The following is a 22,022-nucleotide window of genomic DNA, read 5'->3' on the forward strand; positions in this document are numbered from 1 at the left end:
TGAGAATTTATTTGCCACAAGAAAATGTACATAATAGAAAATGTTTTTATTCTATGTGTCCTCCTTCTTTCTCAATAACTGCCTTCACACACTTCCTGAAACTTGTGCAAGTGTTCCTCAAATATTCGGGTGACAACTTCTCCCGTTCTTCTTTAATAGTATCTTCCAGACTTTCTCGTAATAGTTTTGCTCATAGTCATTCTCTTCTTTACATTATAAACAGTCTTTATGGACACTCCAACTATTTTTGAAATCTCCTTTGGTGTGACGAGTGCATTCAGCAAATCACACACTCTTTGACGTTTGCTTTCCTGATTACTCATATGGGCAAAAGTTTCTGAAAAGGTATGGATAATAGTGTTAGGTATGATTATGACATCAATATATGTTTGGTTTCAAAACAATTGACGTAGTGCCTGCTGAGAAAAAATAACTAAATGTTCATTGTAAATTTTGCTTCCCCACCCTGTAAATTTTATTTTGGTCATGGTTATTCATGTTTTTCTACATTTTTTTATAGGATAGTTTGTAGGTGTAAAAATTTTGATAGTATATGATAGTATACAGTAATTTTACTTTTTTCACTCTAAAACATAGAAATTAGACATACAAATTTTGGAACTGATAGTATTTATTTATTATTGTGTTATTATTTTAATCACCACCTGGCCCACTGCAGGTCATATTGGGCTGTATGTGGCCCCTGAACTAACATGAGTTTGACACCCCTGTCTTAAAGGGTTATTAACATAGAAGGTGAGGTAATGCACCTTAACACTGAATGCCAGTCCAGAAGTTTATATGACCCGACTCATCATGCCCTTGACCTGAACAATGGCTGACTTGTCTCACTTTGAGCGGATACTCAACTCAGGACTCAGGTTCAGACTTTTTACTTGCATGTTTGACTCGCATCTACTGCAGTAAATTCATGTTCTCAAGGTATAAAGTTCTTTTGCCACAGTCTTATATCTGATCATTGATGAACCACAGACAGAACCTCAAATATGTAGATAATTACTGTTATTTCCTTAGTTTGACAGGAAGTTGAGGTTGGAGCCTAGCAGCGTCTTTATCTGCATCTCCAGACACAAAAACAGATGCTACATCATTTCTTCCTTTTTCTTGTTTAATCCAGTTCATGCTCATGTTACTGTGCAGTTTGTAGTGTTTTCTCCTTATTTTTGATTTTCCCTATGAAAAACACTTACATACATTATATCTATTCAAATATATTCCTTCAGTGTCAGTCTTCGTCCTCGCAACCCTTCAGATATCAGACTCACCATATCTGAGAATAATATTTGATTTTTGTCTGTTTATACATTTTTTGTTTACACACTAACTGTGTCTGTGCCACTATGTCAAAGCTCTATACAACACAAACACTTCTCTGTCAAAAAGCAGCAACAACACACTGATGTATTTGATCCAAAACGCTGCTTTCTTCACCTTAATTTTTTTTTTTTTTTTTTTACCTATGCATCTGTCAAACATCAGCCCAGTACAGTAGATCAAGGTCATGTAGTCTGGTGAGTCCAGATCAACCCTACTGGAGAGTGGTGGATGAAGTATTTACCCATCATGCCTAGTGGCAACAGTATGACTCTATGAGGACCGTGTTATTATCTGGGGGAGGGGGCTCAGTAACGTTACATGTCCATAAAATGAGGTCAGCTGAATCTGAACATCAGTGAATTTGTTCTTCCCTAATGACAATGTCAGAATTCAACAGGATCAAATTGTGAAAGAGTGGATCAGGAGCATGAGACATTATTTTCACACATGGATTGGACACCACAGAGTTCAGACCTCAACCCCATTGAGAATCTATGGAATGTGATGAAGAAGACTTTGCACAATAATCCAACCCTTCCATCATCAATACAAGAGCTTGATGAATACTGTAATTATGGACAGAAATATGCAACTATGGAAAGAGCTGAAGTCGGTTCAATGAAATATTGAGTTTGACTTGTTTTGACCATGCAGTGTGTGACAACATGACCACAAGCTTTTGCATAGCAGCTGTGTTTTTTATTCCATACCATCATCATCTTTAACATCTCTATATACAAAATGTATTAACACTTTCAACATTTCGTCACTCCGTTGAAACAGACATTTCATGCAGACACAGTACAGCAGAATAAATGAATACAATAATGTGACAAAAGAGATCTGACAGTGTGTTACTTGAAGGTTATTGCTTGAGCTCAGACTCCCTCCTTGTTGTAAGTGTGAGCATTTCTTCTGTGTACATTCAGTCTCTCTTGCTCTCGTGTATTTTTATTCATGCACTAGAGAAGTTAATGTTCATCATTTGTTTAAGTAAAGGAGCTAGTGGATGTTACCCTTCAATTCATCAGTACTTTTTACTTTTGAACTTTTACATTTACCTGTCCCTGTAAATATCATTTTATTATAGTAAAAGACCATTTAATGCTTTCCTTTACATTTTTACTAAAAAAAATAAATAAATAAATAAAACTTCCATAGCACAAAAGTCCAGTCATTTTGAGGACATGGCAACAGAAGTCCCACATCTGCTCAGTCTGTTTCGGTGTTAGATGTCCTCATGTTGTTGCTGTATTTAGTATGTGCACCCTGTTTCACCCAGTTCAGGCCTGAAACATCCACACTGGCCAAGAGCTGAAGCATGGCAGCAAATCAGGCTCCAGGAAGGTGAAAACACTCCCATCTATGTCCACTGAGCGTTAGATCACGTTGTCAAACATGTACATGGACTGCATGATGTTCTCATCCTGATGGGAGGAACAACACATTTAAAGGTTGTAGTCATGCTGTAAAATGGTTTTCGGAAAAATAAATAATAATCATTGAAGCACAACACCTTTTGGCAGGTCTCTAAGAACTCATCGATGGTCACTACTCCATCCTTGTTCTTGTCCATTTTCTGCAAAAAAACCAAACCAAACCAAAAACAAAAAAATTTATCAAGTCAATCAGTATATGAAGAAAAACTAAAAAAAAAAAAATGCTGGTTAATGTGATAGGTCTACCTGGGAATGAACCTGTGCCTTCACTTATGCACAGTGGTTTTATTACTTTGACGCACATGCTGTGCAAAGCCCCTCTAACGCTAGAGTACCTGCTGATTATGCCTAACGTTTGCAGATAAATAAAGTTAGAGCAATACCTTGTTTTAATAAACAATTTGCAAAAACACCACATCCATAGGGGCTATCATTGTTGTTTCAGGGGCTATGTGACGTCAGAGCGCAGAATTGGGAGTACACCGATCTAGTATGGTGGGAAGTCATGGGTTTGACTGCCATTCCAGTGCATTTTCACAGGTAGAAGGTTGGAATAACATGGGTAACAGGGACCCTGGAATGCAACATAAATGGAGGTGTGAAGGTTTGGTCATTTGTGTGTTTCACCTGAAAGAAGCTGTCCACGTGGTCTTTGGGGGCGGTGTCCTTCATACAGGGGTAGGTATACTTCCCCATCATGTCATAGATAGAGTGCATGATGTCTGTCATCTCCTGGACAGACAGAAAAGCATCATCACATGCAGTCGACTAAGAGCCACCGAGTGTGCAGAAGACCTTTAAGTCACCTCTCTGGTGATGCAGCCGTCCTTGTTCAGATCATACAGATTAAAAGCCCAGTTGAGTTTATCCGTGATGGAGCCTCTCAAGATGATGGACAGGCTTATGACGAAGTCCTACAGCAGGACGAGTAAAGACAGAGGACAGAGCATCAGGAGGTCAGAGTTAAAGCAAGAGATGAGACCAGGAGCTGTCTATTAATGAAGTAAAAGTACATGAACAAGAACCAGCAGGAACACACAGAAGTTCAAGGACTCTTAAAAATAATTATGTAAAAATAACACTTTAATGTACATTAAAAAAAGAGCATTTCTAAGGCAATAAAACACAGAATAATGTGTGTTACCTCAAAGCTGACCGTTCCATTGTTGTGGGTATCAAAGGCTTCAAACAGGAAATGCGCGTACATACTAGAATCTGGAATAAAGAGCAAATTCAGTCAATCTCAGAGTTGATGAAAAACAAAAGAGAAAATATTACTCTTACTTATTACTTACTTACTTAATACTCCTTACTATTTTAATGAGCTTTTACTGGTTACCCATATGTTTTTGGATTCAGGCTTGCTGCATCATGTTCAGTTGTTTTTCATCTTCTGCTTTTGTTGATGTTAAATGTTGCATTGTTCTGTTTTAAGTTTTAACTCACCCTTTGTTTTTCATTTTATCCTCATGTTTTATAAGATCATCCTTCATTGTAAATTATTTTTTTTCCCTTAATCCTTACAACTCATTTTATTTCCTTTATGTAGTTTACAGTACAGTCCACAAACTTTAGGCCACCATTAGATTTGGTGTTTTAGCAAAGTTATAATGAATGCACATGTGCAATTCCAAGTCTCTGTATCAAATGCACATGTGCAATTCCAAGTCTCTGTATCAAGATCTAAATATACAGAAAATATGAACAGCGCTGAATATAAAAGTTTTGAGGGGAAAATGCTTCCACAAACCAAAGAGTGAAGTATGTTGTTGTTTAATTTGCTCCCCTCTGGTCGCTATTTTAGGCTTCCTAACTTGAGAACTAGACGTGCTATTAGGAATCTGAATTTACATGGCTGACAACTACAAATTTTTATTATGTGATTATTTATTTATCTCCTAATGCCCATGGCCATTATGGCAATTAATTTGTGTACTGCCCCACTGGACCTTTGTCATTTGTTCTAAGGAGGGAGTGGCTCCATTGTGTGTTGTGCTGTGTTGTGTAATTAACCATGTTAGTATCTGGTAGCATTGTTTCTGTGTATGTGTGTATGACCCCTGCTGCACACTAAACTTCCTTTCTAAGGATAAATAAAGTATAAAATTGATGTATGACTAAGTAGATTTTATTATATTTTTGTTTGATTTTTTTAACTACTTAGTTGTTTTAAGTTATTCACTATAATTATATAAATGTCACTTATTTTCTTTCGATAAATGTTACCATATTTAATATATATGTAGCAGAAATCACAGAAACATTATATAATAATAAGGGATTTCTATAATGTTTTTCAAGGCTTTACATAAGTGACCCATTATTCATTCACTCACACTCTGGTGGTGCTAAACTACATCTGTAAACACACCTGGGGTAGGCTGAAGACATGCCAAATGGCCCCTCTGACCACCACCAAACATTCACACACCAGTGTGAGGAAAGGTGAAGGACACAGGACGCAAGGACACAGCACACAGAGAGAGCAGGATTTGAACCTCCAACCCTTCGGTTATTGGATAACCCACTCTACCTCCTGAGCCACAGCCATTTGCATTTGTAATGCAATTAAACTCTTCATTGTGTCAACTTCAAAACAATAATGTTCACATCATCTGGCATCGAGTATCAGCTACTAATATTTTCTTGCTCAAGTGAAAGAACTAAAATATTGAATGCTGTTCAAGTAGCTGTTCTGCAAAAAATAAAATAATGAATAAAATAAAATATAATAATAATATAATAATAAACATGATTATTATTATTATTATTATTATTATTATTATTATTATTATTATTATTATTATTATTATTATTATTATTATTATTAATAATAACATATAATGGCATAATGACCTGTGTGTTTAACAACATACATATGTGCTTAATAAAAAGGACTAAATGCTGCAAAACCAATTATGTGGTTGAAGCTGTACAGCAGATGGTTTCTGTGATTACCACAGATTACAGAGTACACACTGACACACACATACACACACACATCATAATCATCATCTTCATCATCATAGAGCTTGGTTGCAGTGGAAGCTTGTGTCTATTAACCAAATCTATTTTGATAATGTTTTTTTAATAAATGTGACAAGAGTGTGAAATAACATTAAAAGAGAGTCACTAACCTCCCTGAGGGAAGAACTGTGCATAGATGCTTTTAAAAGATTCCTCATTCACAGTACCACTGGGGCACTCCTGTGGAAATCAGAAAAATGTTTTAACAGAACTTTAATGGACATTTGTATTAAAAAAACATGCTTTCTCCAGGCACGTCTATGATATTTAAGGGCAGAAACACATGAGTGGTTACATGTTATGAAATATCCATCACATTACATAACAGGTTACACCTAGGTTATATCTCACCAAACAAAAGAAGACAGAAGAGTAAACATGGGTGTGGACTGAGCTGAGACAAACGAGGAGCATTGATCTGCAGCAAATTAAGTATTTGAAAACAATACAGAATGCCTCAAAGGGGGTATGTGTAGTATTTCTATGTTTGTTTGTTTTTTTTAAATGACCTTAAGTTATTATTAGAACTGTCAAAACTGAGAAAGTTCTGCCAAAGACACCAGTATATTGTATTGTATAGATATGAACTGAATATATTTATACTACTTGTCCAATGGACTTATGTGACCACTAGAGGGAGTAGTGAGTCATGTAGTAGTGAGAAAACTAACACTAAGGGGCTTTTGACCAAAGAGCCAGAAAGTGACCAGATGAGATGAGATGAGAACCACTGAGAAATTACTTTTAGACTCAAAGAAAGTGACAAAGTGATAAAAGCTACAAGCACTGTTGTAGTTCTGACCACTGGACACAGCTCTGAATGAAAACAATGGAATGATGTGACGTTATTGTCTTTGCTTAGTTGCTGTTTGTTGATCAAAGGTTCAGACTAAACTGTGACAGTTCTGACCTTATTTAGATGATTCTAAACAGACCGTTAGTGCAGCTATTGACAACACAAACTATGCAGAAAACAGAGTTGATTTGTGGTTTTTCTGTGGCTGTTTTCTGTGTAAAACCGAGCTAAGCTAACAGAGCTATAATGTAACCTATCAGTTGATGCGGCATATGAAGGTTATAAGACACAGAATTAGTTTGCAGATGAAAACTTGATGCTACCATAATGCAGATGTGTGTAAACAATGACCTTTATACTTTATTCAGTGACTTTTCCTATCTTATATTTTCAGACTTCTTAGTGCTAAAACCCAGTCTATTTTGATCATGCTTTTTAATAAATGTGACAAGCATGGACTCGTTGGTGGTTTTGTTAGTTGTAAGCGTGTTCTGGTACATGACTTCCCCATGTTGTTGATCATTTGGAACATCGGTACTACATAGAACCCCTTTAAAGCCAATTATATTTCAAACTTTTCCTTGGTGTCTGATTCTGTATTTTCTTTGTATAGACACAGATACAGAGAAATAAAGGAAGGACACAAACTGAAAATGCATCATAGTACAGGAACTAAGGTCTGTTCTCGAATTTCCTAGAGGTGAAACCTACACCCACTTATACACTTTATCTTAGAATGCAGGGAAAAAAAAAATCCCCGAAGGCTGCGACAGACATTTTTAAATCCCCGATAAAGGATCTGCAGCTCCTTCTTGCTGAAGCTGGTTTGTTGGACGAGGTGGTCGAGGCCCTCAGGTCTGTAACACACTGTTGACAGTTCACCGTCATCAGCTATACTTCCTACAGGATGGATGGAGACAGAAAAGAGTCTGTTGGATTTGTGACTTTAGTGATTTATTCCAAACATGCAATGAAATTCAACATATATGTGAACAAGCAAAACATAAATAATAATACAAAAATCAACAATCAAGATAATCTTAGACAGAAGAACAGCCCAATAGTTTCATTTACATGTCCGAAAAGGTACGGGAAAAAGTGTTACTTATTTAATCCCACTCCTTCTCCATAAAATATTAATAATACATATTTATCTCCCTCTTCCTTTTACATTACTTTACTATGAGCAGCTGAGAGAGCAAAATCCTGATGAAATACTGCATCTGAGTTATGAGTAAAATACTGAGTAACAATCATCATTGTATTTGGAGTAAATATTTAAAGTGCATAGAAATATTATAGTCTATATTAACCCTTTCATGCATGAATTATGAGAACCTTAATTAAGATTTTTTTCCTGAGTGTTTTTATTCCTCTTTAGGCATGGAAAAAAAACAATGTGATTTTTTTTTTTTTTTTTTTTTAATGAATCTATTTTCATGGAGTTACAAAAAAGTCCACTCAGCTGAACACCATGCATTTAATTTTTGAAGCTCAGAAACATGCACTTACTGACATACTGTGTGAAAACTATGAAATAAAAATATTTTTGCCCTCCTGAGACCCAGCAATGCATTTTTGTCCTCTGTAGGGGACGAAAGTTTGACAGTTTTGCTTGCTGTCCATTGCAAAGAACATTCTATTTAAAATAAATAAATAAATAAAAATAATTTTAAGAAATGTATCGGGAAAAAAAACAAACAAACAAACAAAAAAAGACTGTTGCATTATGTGGTTTCCAATCAAGACAATTGTTTGATGGAAAAAACCTAAAAATTTTCATTTTCCTGGGTCTCAGGAGGTTAATGCTGCTAATCTGATGTTTTCTCACATTTTAACATACTATAACACTAGTTATTACTCAGATAATATGCAAAAAAAAAACAAAAAACTTTTTTGTTTAAAAAAAACAAACAAAAACACTCTGTTGATTACAATCTAATAACAATTAGTAAGTGATTTAGATAAAAGAACAGGAAAGTTACAGGAATGTCAGTGTATGGAATGATGCATAAGTGTCCACTGTGTTGGTTGATATGGAACTAAAACAACAAAACCCATGAATATACAAGAGAAAATGTATAGAATAACTGTCCACTGTAGTGACCACTGTGCATGAAAGGGTTAAAAACGGTTGATTATGCAAATCTGATTGTGTGTGAGGTGATCAAAAAAGTGAATGTGAATGGTTTGTATGGATGTTTTGTGTTATTGTAAAAATATACAGAGGAAAATGTGTGTTAGCAAAGCAAAGGAAGTGGATCTAGTTTGATTATTAGTTTGTAAAAAGGGGTGGGAGTCAATGAGGTATACTTCTTCCCACTTCCCATTTTGTTTGACCATGTTGTATGGTTCTTTGTTATCTGATGATTCTATGTGCTTGAAATAAAACTACTACTACTACCACTACTAAAAGAGAAATAAAAAGGGAGGAAAGGGAAAGACAGAGCAGTCAGGACAGTGACACGTAACAGGATGTGAGTGACTACATTCATCCTACAGGAAAGTTTGGACACTTGCTTTGAGTGGATGAAGGGCTGGAGCTGGAGCGGTAGCAGGGGAGCAGTTTGAGGAACCGCTGCTTTATGGTCTTTTTATTGGGTTTGGATGCTGGATTACCTGGAAACAACCAATCACAGCAAAGATTAGAGGCAGACAGAGTGGCCCACATACTAGACAGCATGTTTAGAGGATAACGCACCGGCCAAACTGGACTCAGACAAAAAAAAAAAAAAAAAAAAAAAAAGAGTTTGCTGACCTGGCTTTGAACCAGTGCAACCCGTCAAATCAGAGCTGTGTGGAGACAACTGAGGTCCAACACAACCACATGTAAACGTTCAGGATTAGTCAAGGTGATTTTGGTAACATTGCAGAAACACTTTTTGGTTTTGTCTTACATCAAATGGACGTTTAATGACTGTGTGTGGTGTGTTCCTGCATGTTCAGATGCTAATGGGTTAAAAGCAGAGGGTCAGTTTCAGTGTGTGTTGCATGTCCACATGTGCAAAACTCACAAATAAAAGGTCTTGTTCTTCTTATAAATGTATTTACTTTAATGTTATTTGGACCTATGTGATTTCCTGTGTGAGTCATGTTCATTCATTATAATATTATCCTCTGCATTTTGCATTTTTCAGGGAAACACAGGTATTTTCCTATATTTAATTTCCTGATAATGTAGACATTCATAAAAGCTCAGAGTAAATCCAAGGTTATTATATCGAAAAGAAAAAAAATGAAGAAAAGATGACTTTTTCAGCAAAATATATCATTAACTGAACTGAAAAATTAGTGTTTACAACCACTTTGATTTGTCAAACTACATGGGTTTTACTGATGAATTAATGTTGCAGAGGATGATGGTGTTTCCAAATTCAATATGGAACACAGATTATTTTTTTGTTCAGATACAAAAAAATCTATACATTTTGAAATATTTGATATTAGACCTCTACTTCAGTACTTCAGATAACTGTAACAACACACCACGAACAAAGTGTTCAAGTGCAGTAATAATGATGCTTTTTAGATTAGACAAACTATTTTGCCTCTCATACAAGTTAAAAAAAAAAACAAAAGACAAAAAAAAAAAAAACAATAGTCTGTGTTTGACATATAAGTAGTGCCCATTTTGAACTCTGTTGACTTTTTTTTTGTTTGTTTGGGTGTTTTTTGCTGTGTTGTTTTTCATGCCTCCCACCCCTGTCCTTGATACAGATACAGATAAACTTTATTAAGCTCCAGGTGAAAATTCACTATGATGAGCACCTAATTCCTACTTATTTGTAGATGATGCCCTGCCAGTCATTCTCTCTTGCATCTTTTTGTCACTAATTTAATTTGGTGTCCTTCCTGACCTTTTGAAAACATTGTCATTCTCTCCAGATGTTGCCCACTGATGGTTTTTCACTGATCCTGATCATAAAACAGAGAAGTCACTCCTCTTCCTCCTCCTTTTCTTCTTCCTCCTCCTTTTCCTCTGAGACACACCTCACCTTCCTCCTCCAACTCGTCCTTTCTGAAACTTTACCTGCCCCTAAATTCTTTGTGTTCTATTAAAGGATATCTGCTGATTTCACATCCTGGAGGCATCTTGTATTGTAGTCTCTGTCAACCAAATCCAAACAAAGAAAAATAATCTCCTCCATCTCCTCCATCATCATAATAATTATTATTATTGTTAAATTGCTGTGATCTGTCTGCACAGTGGTTACAAGATGATAATAAACACAAAAAATAATTAAACATAACCATAGTCTTTCTACTATGATGGAAATTATCTAAAAAACAATATGTAAATCACCACTTTGATTTAAAAAAAAAAAAAAAAAAAAAAAGCTGAAAATTAATGATTTAGATGTTTGTTTGCAAATACAGGCATTCTCTGGAGGTAGTTATGTGTCTTTGCAGCCACTAGAGAGCAATATTTAACAGCAGTACAAAGTTCTACAAGAACATCCATAACTCAGTAAGGAGTAAACAGAAAAAATGTGAAGCCAGAAAAATAACATGCAGCCAAGAAAACACAGAACATATTTGGAGAGGTGAGGCATGTTTCTCAACACGTCTCACATGTTGAGAAATATTAAAATGTCGCTAACGTCCTTTTTTGCAGAATGAAATTTGATACATTTTTTGCAGGAATTACACTTTAGACTCTCAGACACTGTAAGAGACGTTAAAAACTGAGATGGAGTTTAGTAATATTTAGTAAATAAATAAATGCAATATTTACTTCATAAATTAGGCTAAAGTTTGACAGGTATGAAGTTGGTTAAAGACATGTACACAATTTATTGATTAAATTTTAGTCAGTAGCAATGAATCTAATCATATAACAATGTAGCAAATCACATAATTTTCCATGGAGCTACAGTCGACTAGAGAAGTTTAATGCTTTTTTTTTTTTTTTTTTTTTTTTTTTAATAATTTAAGTTTTTTATTTCATTTTCTTCTTACAGACAACAAAGCTGATGTACACAGACTAAACCAGATGGCATTAACTTAACAGTATTGGTGAAGGTTGTCAGTAAACACCCAACTATGACCAAATAAATAACTTAATAAATACATAAATATAATCATTTGACTCCAATCAGAAACAGGAGTTTATGTTTGCACATGAAACTAATAAAATACAGTTAAAGTGAAGTAGAAAACATAAATTAATTAAAAATACATTAAGAGCACTGATAATGCTCAAGCAAAGTTTAGCATGTATTGAACATTTTCAATGTTTTCATTGTTTTATTTTCATTGGAATTTCTAAAAATAAGGAAAACAGATTAACATTAGAGAAGACAGATAAGATCAAGGGACTTTGTGAATCTAAATTAATATCAGGTGACAGATTCATACATCTAAATAAGTTGAATTGTGACAGACATTTTTAAATTAATAAAGTACATTTCTGCTCAGTAACATACACATTTTAAGCAACTACTGCACTAGTTTATCAGTAAAATTCACAAGCAATGACAATAAAATGTGATTAAATACAGTGTCTGTATGAGGATGGCATGTTTAGTGGTTCTTTTCCTACTTCTGCAGTCCTTCAGACCATAAAAACAGCGGAGAAAAGAAAAGAACAGAAAAGAACAAAAAAGAAAAAAGAAAAGAAAAGATAAGAACTGACTGTAAATGCTTCATTCTGTATTGTGGTGAATATACGTGCGCATCATCCAGGATCTCAGTGACAACAGATACAGAGGATGTGTCAATCAAACTCATAAATACAGCAGCTGCATGTCTATGGAAAAACAAACAAAGCTTTATACACACAGTGAGAAACCCACCAGCAACTCAGCGACAGGATGTAGAAGCAAAAACTTACACATGGTGTACGACAAAAGAAAAACCCCTCCAGCTACAGTAAGTTCTTTATCTGCTCCGAACAGAGAAATGAATGTCTGACAAGTAGATACTACGCATGTATTAACTGTAGTTTGGGACGTGTCTATATCAAACAGGGATGAATCTTCTTGTAGAGACTGTGTTATAAGTATTACTGTAGCTCTATAAGGTATCATGAGTTGAGGAAAGAGGCAGACAAAGGTATTTCATGTCTGACTTAACCCATAAAGACCCAAACAGCCACCAGCGACCAAAAGCATCTACTGATCTAAACAGTTTAATACCTGTTGATCCACTAATCCTATCAAAACATGAAAATAATTGGTGAAAAATGTAGTTTGTCATCTTTTCATGGTCATCAGATATGACCCATTTGGACATTCAGAGGCTCCGTAGTAACCATGGAAACTCCGTCATCTTCTACAACATTGATTCACCAGTAAAACCCATGGAGTTGGATCAATGACAGTGAATGGACACACTGGGTTTATGTTCAGTTAATGATAGATTTGCTGAAAAAGTCACATTTTCTTCTGTTTCTGGTATAATAACCCTCAACTTTAATCTGAGTTTTTATAAACATCTACATGACCAGTGAATTAAATATAGGAAATGACCATATTTTCACTAAAAAAATGCAAAATACAGAGGATAATATTGTAATAAATGGTGATAAAACACTTAAGAAAGGCTGAATAGAGAGAAAAAAATCCATTTGGGAGCTGACACAAAAGTAGGTCTGGGTCTTTATAGGTTAAATGACTTCATGGTTATTACAGACTGTTATGTTCAAGTGCACAAAGTAACCGTTCAACTCTCCCAAAGCACAAAATAAACGCAATATTTTGGTTTGGCTGAGCTGCTGATGAATAAGTCTGACTCATCACTTATTTCACCCTCACTTCTGCTGAGCCTCTGGGTGACTTTGATCGTGAGGAATCAATTTCAACAAATGCAGCCCTTCAAGGCGATCAATGCCCTCCGCTGTTTGTACTGCATTTAAAGACTGTTTCATCCACTCTTTTACAACTCACACTGAAAATACTCAGATCATTAAAGGTGAAAAATAGGGCCGAGTTTACAAAAAACAGAGAAAACCGTCAAGGATTCAACATGATAAGAGGGATGGATGAACTTCTTTAGTAAAACTTTATAGGAAATGTTACTTATGTAACCAGGTGAAGAAAAAATGCAAAAACACCGAGCCTGTTTACATGCCCATTAAAAGTCAGATCATTATCTGACTTCTGGAGCTATCATTTTATTCTTATGATCATATAAACAGTGTAATCAGGAGAAATCAGATTAACAAAGCAAGATTTCCCTCCAGTACTCCCGTGTCTTCGTGTGTGTATACTCATTAATCTGATTTATTTTATTCTTTTACATCTGCACAGGTATAAAAAAATCTTGGAAAATTGAAGCAACACACAACAAAAAGCATATTCAACAAGTTTCCAAACGTACTCCAAAAGAAATCTGAAGGATGGACTGAAACAGGAAAATCAGGGTTTTTAGTGTTGCATTTCTGAAGTGCATGTATCAAAAGCAACGCATCAAATCGGGTCATTACAATTATCCGATTACTCCCAGTTATCTGATTTTTATGGTCATGTAAACAGGCTCCGTCATTCCCCTCCCTGTGGACCTGTAGTTTGTCCACTAGGTGGAGTCAAGGGGTGCAGGTGTAACAGGACGGGATGTAGCCTAAGAAGTGCATTTTCACAGACTTTTTCTGGAGGTAGACATTGTTACTGGTCTTTTTGGGTGAATCCTGCTGATGTTGGAGGAAAAAAAGGCCACAGGAACAGAAATTCCCTGTGAATTCACTGAGAAACTTTGTAGAACTGGATGGAAAATGTTCATTATTTGTGACGAGGAGAAATATTTGTTATGCACCCGTTTTGTGTACCTTTTGTTTTCCTCTGCCCCTTTTATAACAAACTTTATTACTAGGAATTTATTTGCCTGGGTGAAAGATTTCCTGGAAATCAGTATGGTTTACATTTCCAGAGCACCTCGAAGTTCCAGGAAATTTATTCAAATGAAGCTTCGTTGTCTCAAGTCACCGATTCTAAGGCCCTGTCCATACGAAAACAGTTTTGGTCGTATCCGCAAAAGTTTTGTATCGGGTGGGCCTTTTGTCCACACGAAACCAATGTTTTCAGTCACTGAAACTTGAACTTTTTGAAACCAGGTCCCAGAGCGGATACATTTGAAAACACCAGTTTTGCGTCTTCGTCTGCATGAACAAAACGCAATTTTTCTTAAAGGATGATTTCATAGCCCCACCTTTTTAACCTTTCACCCCAGAAGCAAGACCCCACTTCACAACAACGACAATGACATTTTCATTTCTGATTTTTTTTTTCATGAACTTATATTTATTCCTTTTTGAGAAATATAGAGACATCACATTGAGAGATTGTATCTGAATACAGAAACTGAGAAATGCATAAGTTTGTTCATTATAACTTTACCAAAACAACAAACCTAATGTTTTTGCCCAGTATTATACATCCACATGGCTTCATTTTGGAGTCTCAGTCTTAAGGGGCTGCTCAGTTGAAACTAAACATTTTAGGGAAATGTACCTGTTGTAAATGTGCTCAAGAATTCACATTAAAAGTGAAAAACATTAAATTAAAATACAGAATATATTATTTACAGCTAAGAAAAGGTGATGGAGAAAAAAATGTGCCAGTGAAATCTCTGAAGTGTGTGGTGAGAATATGACCTTAAATACATTAAATGTAGATAAACCAACTCAGGTCTATTAGTATTCGGTTAATGACACTGAAAAATTAAACAGAAAATGCTACGTTTAAAATGGTTGTAATTACTAAATGGTTTATGCATTTAGGATTCATTGTGTTACTAAACAGAGGCAACATGACAAAATTTGAGCAACTGTCAAAATACTCATGGATCTGACTGTAAATACACTGTCCACCCATTAAATTGGAATAATTTTGTGTTCTTTTTCCTGTTTTGTTTTTGTCATATTTTTTTTCTTATCTCTCATGGGATGTTGGTTCTTGGGAAATTTATATTAATCAGAAGGCTGAGAAGCTCTGGTATGAACGGATGTACTTCAATATATTTGTGCAGTAAAACACACTCAGTCACTCATAAACCTCATCAGGGGGATCAGAATAAAAACTATGAGCATCATGTGTTTTGGTTTTTTCCTCAAAGGATAGGACAGAGTTGTATTGTCACATTGCAGATCATAAGTTTTACAGAAGGTTTACATAAGGTGGGACAAACTTGACAATTCTTGACAAGTTCATAAAGTTAAACGTTATATATTCAGTTCCAGATGCCTGTTACTAAATGTTTGTCCCTTTTTAGATGATCCACTGTGATCTGTACGTTATAATGAACATGTGTAAACGATAAGCTGAGGTATAATATTTCTAAAGTTGCACTTATTTTTCTTTTAAAAATTTCAGGTTGTAGACGGTCCAGATTCAGATTCAGAATACTTTATTAATCCCAGAGGAAATTATGTGGTTACAATAGTTTCTTGAAAGTATAAGAAAAAGTAACAGGGAAGAATTGATCAATATTACATATTAAAACACTTTATTAGAACACAGTTAGTGCAAGGGTTGTTGAGGTTATTCTTATTTTTTGTGATAGAATAGTTTGTAGATGTTTTCATATTGTAATTTTACATTTTTTGCACTAAAACAACGAGAAAACTTTGGAGTTGGTATTGTTTATTGGTTATTACGTCATTACTAGTATGTGACCCGTGGGGATCCATGGGTTGTAGATGTGGTAGTTTTGATGCTGGGGAGAGCAGATTTTTGGGAAAAGATGTGAGTCTATATTTTATAAGTAGTGACATAAAAATTGCTTGGTAAATCATTCTTTAAAATGTAAATGACTAAATAATGTATAGTATTAATACCCAGGTGTGCCTGCAGAATGACATTGTGAGGTACATAGGAAGTGGACGGACGGGGGTGGGGGGTGAATAGTTTGTGGAGATGGGACTATTCCTCCACTCTAGGTACCAAATTGGCCAGGTAAAAACATCTGAATTTGTCAGAATCCTAAATGCGGTGTTCCTGTTTTTAACTTGATTTCCCATCATGCAGCGTGGTACTGCACTTCTGTGATTGTTAGGCAACTGTATTCCAAAATGACTAATATCTCTGAAAATATTGGTCCTATCAACTTGCTGAGATATTTAATATGGAGATGAGACAGTTCCTCAACTGTAGATACCCAATTGGACAGTTAAAAATGTCTCAATTTGTCAGAATCATCCCAATACACTCACACACACACACACACACACACACACACACAAACCACACTCACACACACACACACACACACACACACACACTGAGACCCTTCCAGTATTACAATATAGATTTTCGTGGTCCGACCTGCATGAGTACTGTATGTGGCCCCTGGAATAAAATTTGTTTGACACCCCTGTTTTAGACACTATAAATCAATCCACTGTAAAAGGTGAAAGTTAATGTGATATTTATATAACACTAGACCTTTTTTAGCTAAATATTTTCAAACATGTTAACAGTGAGAAAATCAAGGGTGTCAGCCATCATCATCATCATCATCATCATCATCATCATCATCATCATCATCATCATCATCATCATTAGGGGTGTTAGAAAATATCGGTTCTGCAATATTTCATTTCACAATACTGTATCGATATTAAAAAGTACTGTATCAATATTTTTAGGGATTCATTCAAATGCAGATATTGTGGAGGTTCATTTTAATCTTTTTGTTTTTCTATTTGTTCATATTTTATTTATTATTATTTAACACTCTTTTATTAAATAATGTTAGTTCCTTTGTTGGGATTTCACAAAAATAATGTTCTGATGTTAGTTCTGAACTAATAGAATATGAACATTTGAACAGGATCTTAAACTGTAATGTCTGTAAAACAAAATTTAAGTTTGAAAACAGGAACATTTTGTGATATAACATTAGATCCTGTTCTGATCAAATAAAAATGTGTTTAGTATTTGCGCATATTTGTGGTGTAATTCAATTCATCAAGGAAATAATTATTAAAAAAAGAAAGAAAGAAAAAATTGCCTTTTTAACAGTATCATGATATATCTATTGCACTCTTTATATTTACCTTCACACTCTTCTATGTTATTGCACTTTGCACTTTTCCATGTTATTTGCACTTTACATTTACTGCACTGTGGGGCCTTAGAGTCCAGTAATTTCAGCTCTCTCTGTATACAATGTACATGGCAGAACTGACAATAAAGATGACTTTGACTTTGACTTTGATATTGTATCGTGATCCTAGTATTGTGATTCTTGCCAATACACACCCCTAATTATCATCATCATCATCAGTCACACCTGTACTTTGCTGTTTTCACAAGTCAAAGAATCTATATCACAGACATTAAATGACAAACCCTTAAAACATCACCACATTATAAAACGGCATCATTCATGACTGTATGTATGAAGAACTCTGCTGTTCGTGTCGGTTCATCGGTCCGTGATACTTCAGGAGGTTACAGCAGCTTAAAGAGGGTCACGCAGAACTAAATTAATGATTATAAGCTAATGCTGCAACAGCCTCTGCTTTATAATCATAATCCTCACAAGGACACAGCTCAGATTACAACTGGCCACTTCACAGAAACATATTAACATAACACAGTCTTCTCCTGTCACCAACATCAGCCCTCAGGGAGTATTTTATATGAGTCAGAGGTATTAACGTAGGACTAGTTGTGATTATTTGTTACACATCGCTGGTCCTAATGAAACAGCCTCCATCAGTCCAGACTGCATCCATTTCCCAAACATGACGCCATTTCAGTCCTATATGTTGAAATCATGGACGAGATCATGTTATTTAACCAGGAAATGGATTTTGAGATGTTAAATACAACATACATCTAACAACATCATATGCAATAATATGAAAATCCTGGAGGTTTAATCGAACCTTAACATGCATTTAATCTTAAACACAAATCTTAACTTGGACAAGGCAAAAAAAAGCTAAGGTAATTATCCTAATATTAAATCATATGCAGTAACTATTATCAATTTGATGTACATTTTTCTTTTGACCTTGTTTTTTTTTTTCACTGTCAGCTGAAACACTGACAAAATGTTTCATGTTGCTGAATTAGACACAGATTTCAGGCATTTTATTCATTTCTTTTTCATCTAATAGCATCTTTTTTGCAGTCTTTCTGTCATGTTGTTTCTTCACCATCATTTTTTTAAGTCTTGTTTTGTGTTTTACATATATTCTAGAACTATAAATAACCTTTTGGCTTCTTCAACTTTCACTCACACCCAAAAATCGGTGTTTAACCTTAAACAAAATAATGATTTGTTATTGTGGTAATTGCTAGAATTGGCTAAATAAACCATGGCAGTACACACAATGTTAGTCGTAACCCTCAAAGTGTAGTGATTAATATATTAGATGTAATAATACTAGTCGGCACACATACACATACTCATTCAGTACCATGCAGATGATACTGAATTCCACCAAGAAGAAAAACAAATTCATTCCTAAACATACAATATAAGAAAAATCATAAAATGTGTATTTTTTGCATAACATCATGGTTCACATACGATCTATAAACAGCACCACAGCTGCAGTCAGTGAGGATAATTGTTACATGTGATGTGTAGTGTACAAAGTGATGACTTGACAAAGACTCACTATCAATAATGTATGATCACAGCAGTAAACAACATGACGTCTTTAGCAGCGGAAAATAAAGACCATTACACTATATTATTTTTATCAGTAAACTTCACTTATGTTGCTTTGTTTCTCTGCCCCCCGAGGGGAAGGCCAGGGGTACTGTTTTTGGCTCGGTTTGTTTGTTTGTTTGTTTGTTTGTTGGTTTGTTTGTTTGTTTGTTTATTTGTTACCACTCTAGCAGCAAAACTATTGGTTGAATACATACCAAACTGGGTTTAGAGATTGCCAGTGACCCAGAGTAGACGTGATTAAAATCTGGGAAAAGTAAGTCAAAGTTCAAAATTTTTTTATACTTTTTTTTTTTTTTTTTTCCCATTTACTTACAATGGGTGAAAATTCACATGTCTATAAAAAACATAAATTTTGTTTCAATTTACTTCAAACTTGACACATATATAGAGGAGACTGATATGCTGACATCAGCACACGCATAGACATGATAACATCAGCTGGATCAATGCCCAAATAAGCTACAATACATGCAAGGGGTGGGGTTTGTTGTGCCTGGCACCACTTGTTATTTTTGATTTCTTGGTCTAAACAGTGGTGGAAAAAGTTTTTGGACACAACCATAAATCTGTGATATCTGACATTAAAAAAAGTCACTATTAAGTCATTGAACTCTGCCAAGTATTGTTCCATTCTCCTGAACCACATACGTCCTTCTGCACATGCTCAGTTCCATTGAAGTTAAAACCAGATGTTTCAGAAAGATAATGAAATGAATAAGGGCATGACCAGTTGAAACTGTCAAGAACTTAGCTTTGTTATTTTTTCTTGTTAACAATAAACAAAAAAATCATTTGCTTTTGTTTGTGTCTGATGCAGCCACACCTTTTGAAACACAATAAAGTTTTTTCTCCGCAAATATTTCGTATAATATTTGAGATTAAGAAAAATTTAAGGGTGTCTGAGAACATTTTTCCAGTACTGTACACATGAAGATGAGTATATTTGTGAAGAATGAGTGCACTTACCCAGCATCTGGACCTTGAATAGAAAGGTTTGTTTGAGTCCCCTGAACGCCACCCTGAAGGTTCTCTGTTCATGCACCTGTTCACTGTTTGATTAAGCTGATGCTGAATGGATATAACACTGACCATTGTGCCAATGAACAACTGCAGGCAAACATATTAAACAAACCTTACAACACCATCAGTTCACCTTTACATACATGGAACACAAAGAACATAAGAAAAATCCTGCAAAACAAAATTAAAAACAAGTGGTGCCAGGCACAACAAACCCCGCCCCTCGCACATATTGTAGCTTATTTTGGCATCGCTCCAGCTGATGTCATCATGTCTATGCATGTGCTGATGTCAGCATATCAATTGTCTCTATATATGTGCCAAGTTTGAAGGAAATTGAAACAAAATTGATGCTTTTATAGACATTTGAATTTTCACCCATTATAAGTAAATGGGAAATGAAAAAAGGGGGTTAAAAAAATTCATGGAAAATTTTAACTTTGACCTACTTTTCCCAAAATGTAACCACATCTATTCTGGGTAACTGGCAATCCATAAACCCAATTTGGTATGAATCTGGCCAAGACTTTTGCTGTGACAGACATGTGAAATTTTGCCAATTATTAAATGTAGGGAAAAAAGATTTTAAAAATGTATTAAAAATTTGAACTTTGACCGACTGTTCCCTAAATGTAATCACATCTATTCTGGGTCACTGGCAATCTATAAATTCAATTTGGTATGAATTCAACCAATAGTTTTGCTGCTAGAGTGTTGAAAAACAAACAAATAAACAAACAAACCAAAACAAATACAATACCCCTTGCCTCCCCTTCAGAGGGCAGGGTAAAAAGACAGCAGCATAGTGCCTCTCTTCAGGTAATGTGAAAGGAGTTATTTTTATGCTTAAGTGTGGCTATTTTTAAAGAATAAACAGACTTCTTTGCAAAGTTGCCATGTGAATGACAGAACAAAGCAGTGTGTATGTGTGTGTGCGAGTGTGTGTGTGTGTGTATGTGTGTGTGCGTGTGTGTGTGTGTGTGTGCGATGCACCCTAAGATGCTCAGTGATTTCTAAAGAGGCTTGTCTTTGCAAAGCACTGATGAGAAAAATAAAACTGACAAATCTGACAAAGGGACCTCACTGATCTAATTTGACTATCAACACACTCTGACAGGTGTAATTTTAGATGACACAAGAGAGGTTTTTTCATTCCTTTACGTTCTTTTCTCTCATTTTTCTCACTATCGACTTACTGATGTTATTACCTGTCCATGTTATGTGTTACTTTGGAGCATATTTGGGATTATTTTGTATTATGAAGCAGTTCTCACATTTTTAGGGAAACACATTTAGCACATTTAACCATATGTATGTAATCAGTTGCACTGCATTTTGGAAGCTAATACTGTAAGTCTTCTGTACAAAACAGGACAAACCATCATCTCAAGTGGATTTGTTATTGCATAAATGTTTACCAGAGTCTGTAGTTAAATACAGTGTCTATGCTTACTGATATAAAAAACCTAAAATCTTATTTTTTTCCCCAAATGTTTTGATCTAAAACACATTCAATCCCTGCTGACTTGATCTAATGATGCTTCATTGACTTTACAGCAACTGGTCATGTAAAGCTCTTTTCTTGGTAAAAATAACAAGCAAGTGATGGATCTGTTCTAGGACAAGGAGTTCCACAGTCCTCAATCAAATCAAACACCTTACAATGTTAGAAAAACAGTGAGGAAAAAAAAATCTAGTGTCACTTTTGCTGGATCTACTCCAAAATGTAAGAGGTTTTTCTTTGGCTTTTGCAAAACGAAGATTGTAACAGTAGT

General features: G+C 35.1%; 1 protein-coding gene across 1 annotated transcript in view; it reads right to left on the bottom strand.

Annotated features, from left to right (window-relative positions):
* Positions 1–2,015: 2,015 nt before the first annotated feature.
* LOC115429415 (Kv channel-interacting protein 2-like) overlaps positions 2,016–22,022 on the bottom strand; it is a 20,806-nt gene continuing 799 nt past the window's right edge. The window contains exons 2-9 of the mRNA XM_030148817.1: positions 9,121–9,219; positions 7,376–7,500; positions 5,915–5,984; positions 3,922–3,992; positions 3,584–3,691; positions 3,405–3,509; positions 2,855–2,917; positions 2,016–2,765 (exon numbers count right to left, since the gene is read on the bottom strand). Of these exons, the coding sequence (XP_030004677.1) occupies positions 2,718–2,765; positions 2,855–2,917; positions 3,405–3,509; positions 3,584–3,691; positions 3,922–3,992; positions 5,915–5,984; positions 7,376–7,500; positions 9,121–9,219 (689 nt within the window). The 3' untranslated portion in view covers positions 2,016–2,717. The remainder of the gene's footprint in view (positions 2,766–2,854; positions 2,918–3,404; positions 3,510–3,583; positions 3,692–3,921; positions 3,993–5,914; positions 5,985–7,375; positions 7,501–9,120; positions 9,220–22,022) is intronic.

The sequence above is a fragment of the Sphaeramia orbicularis genome, chromosome 1 (genome assembly GCF_902148855.1).
Source record: "Sphaeramia orbicularis chromosome 1, fSphaOr1.1, whole genome shotgun sequence".
NCBI classification, from domain to species: Eukaryota; Metazoa; Chordata; class Actinopteri; order Kurtiformes; family Apogonidae; genus Sphaeramia; species Sphaeramia orbicularis.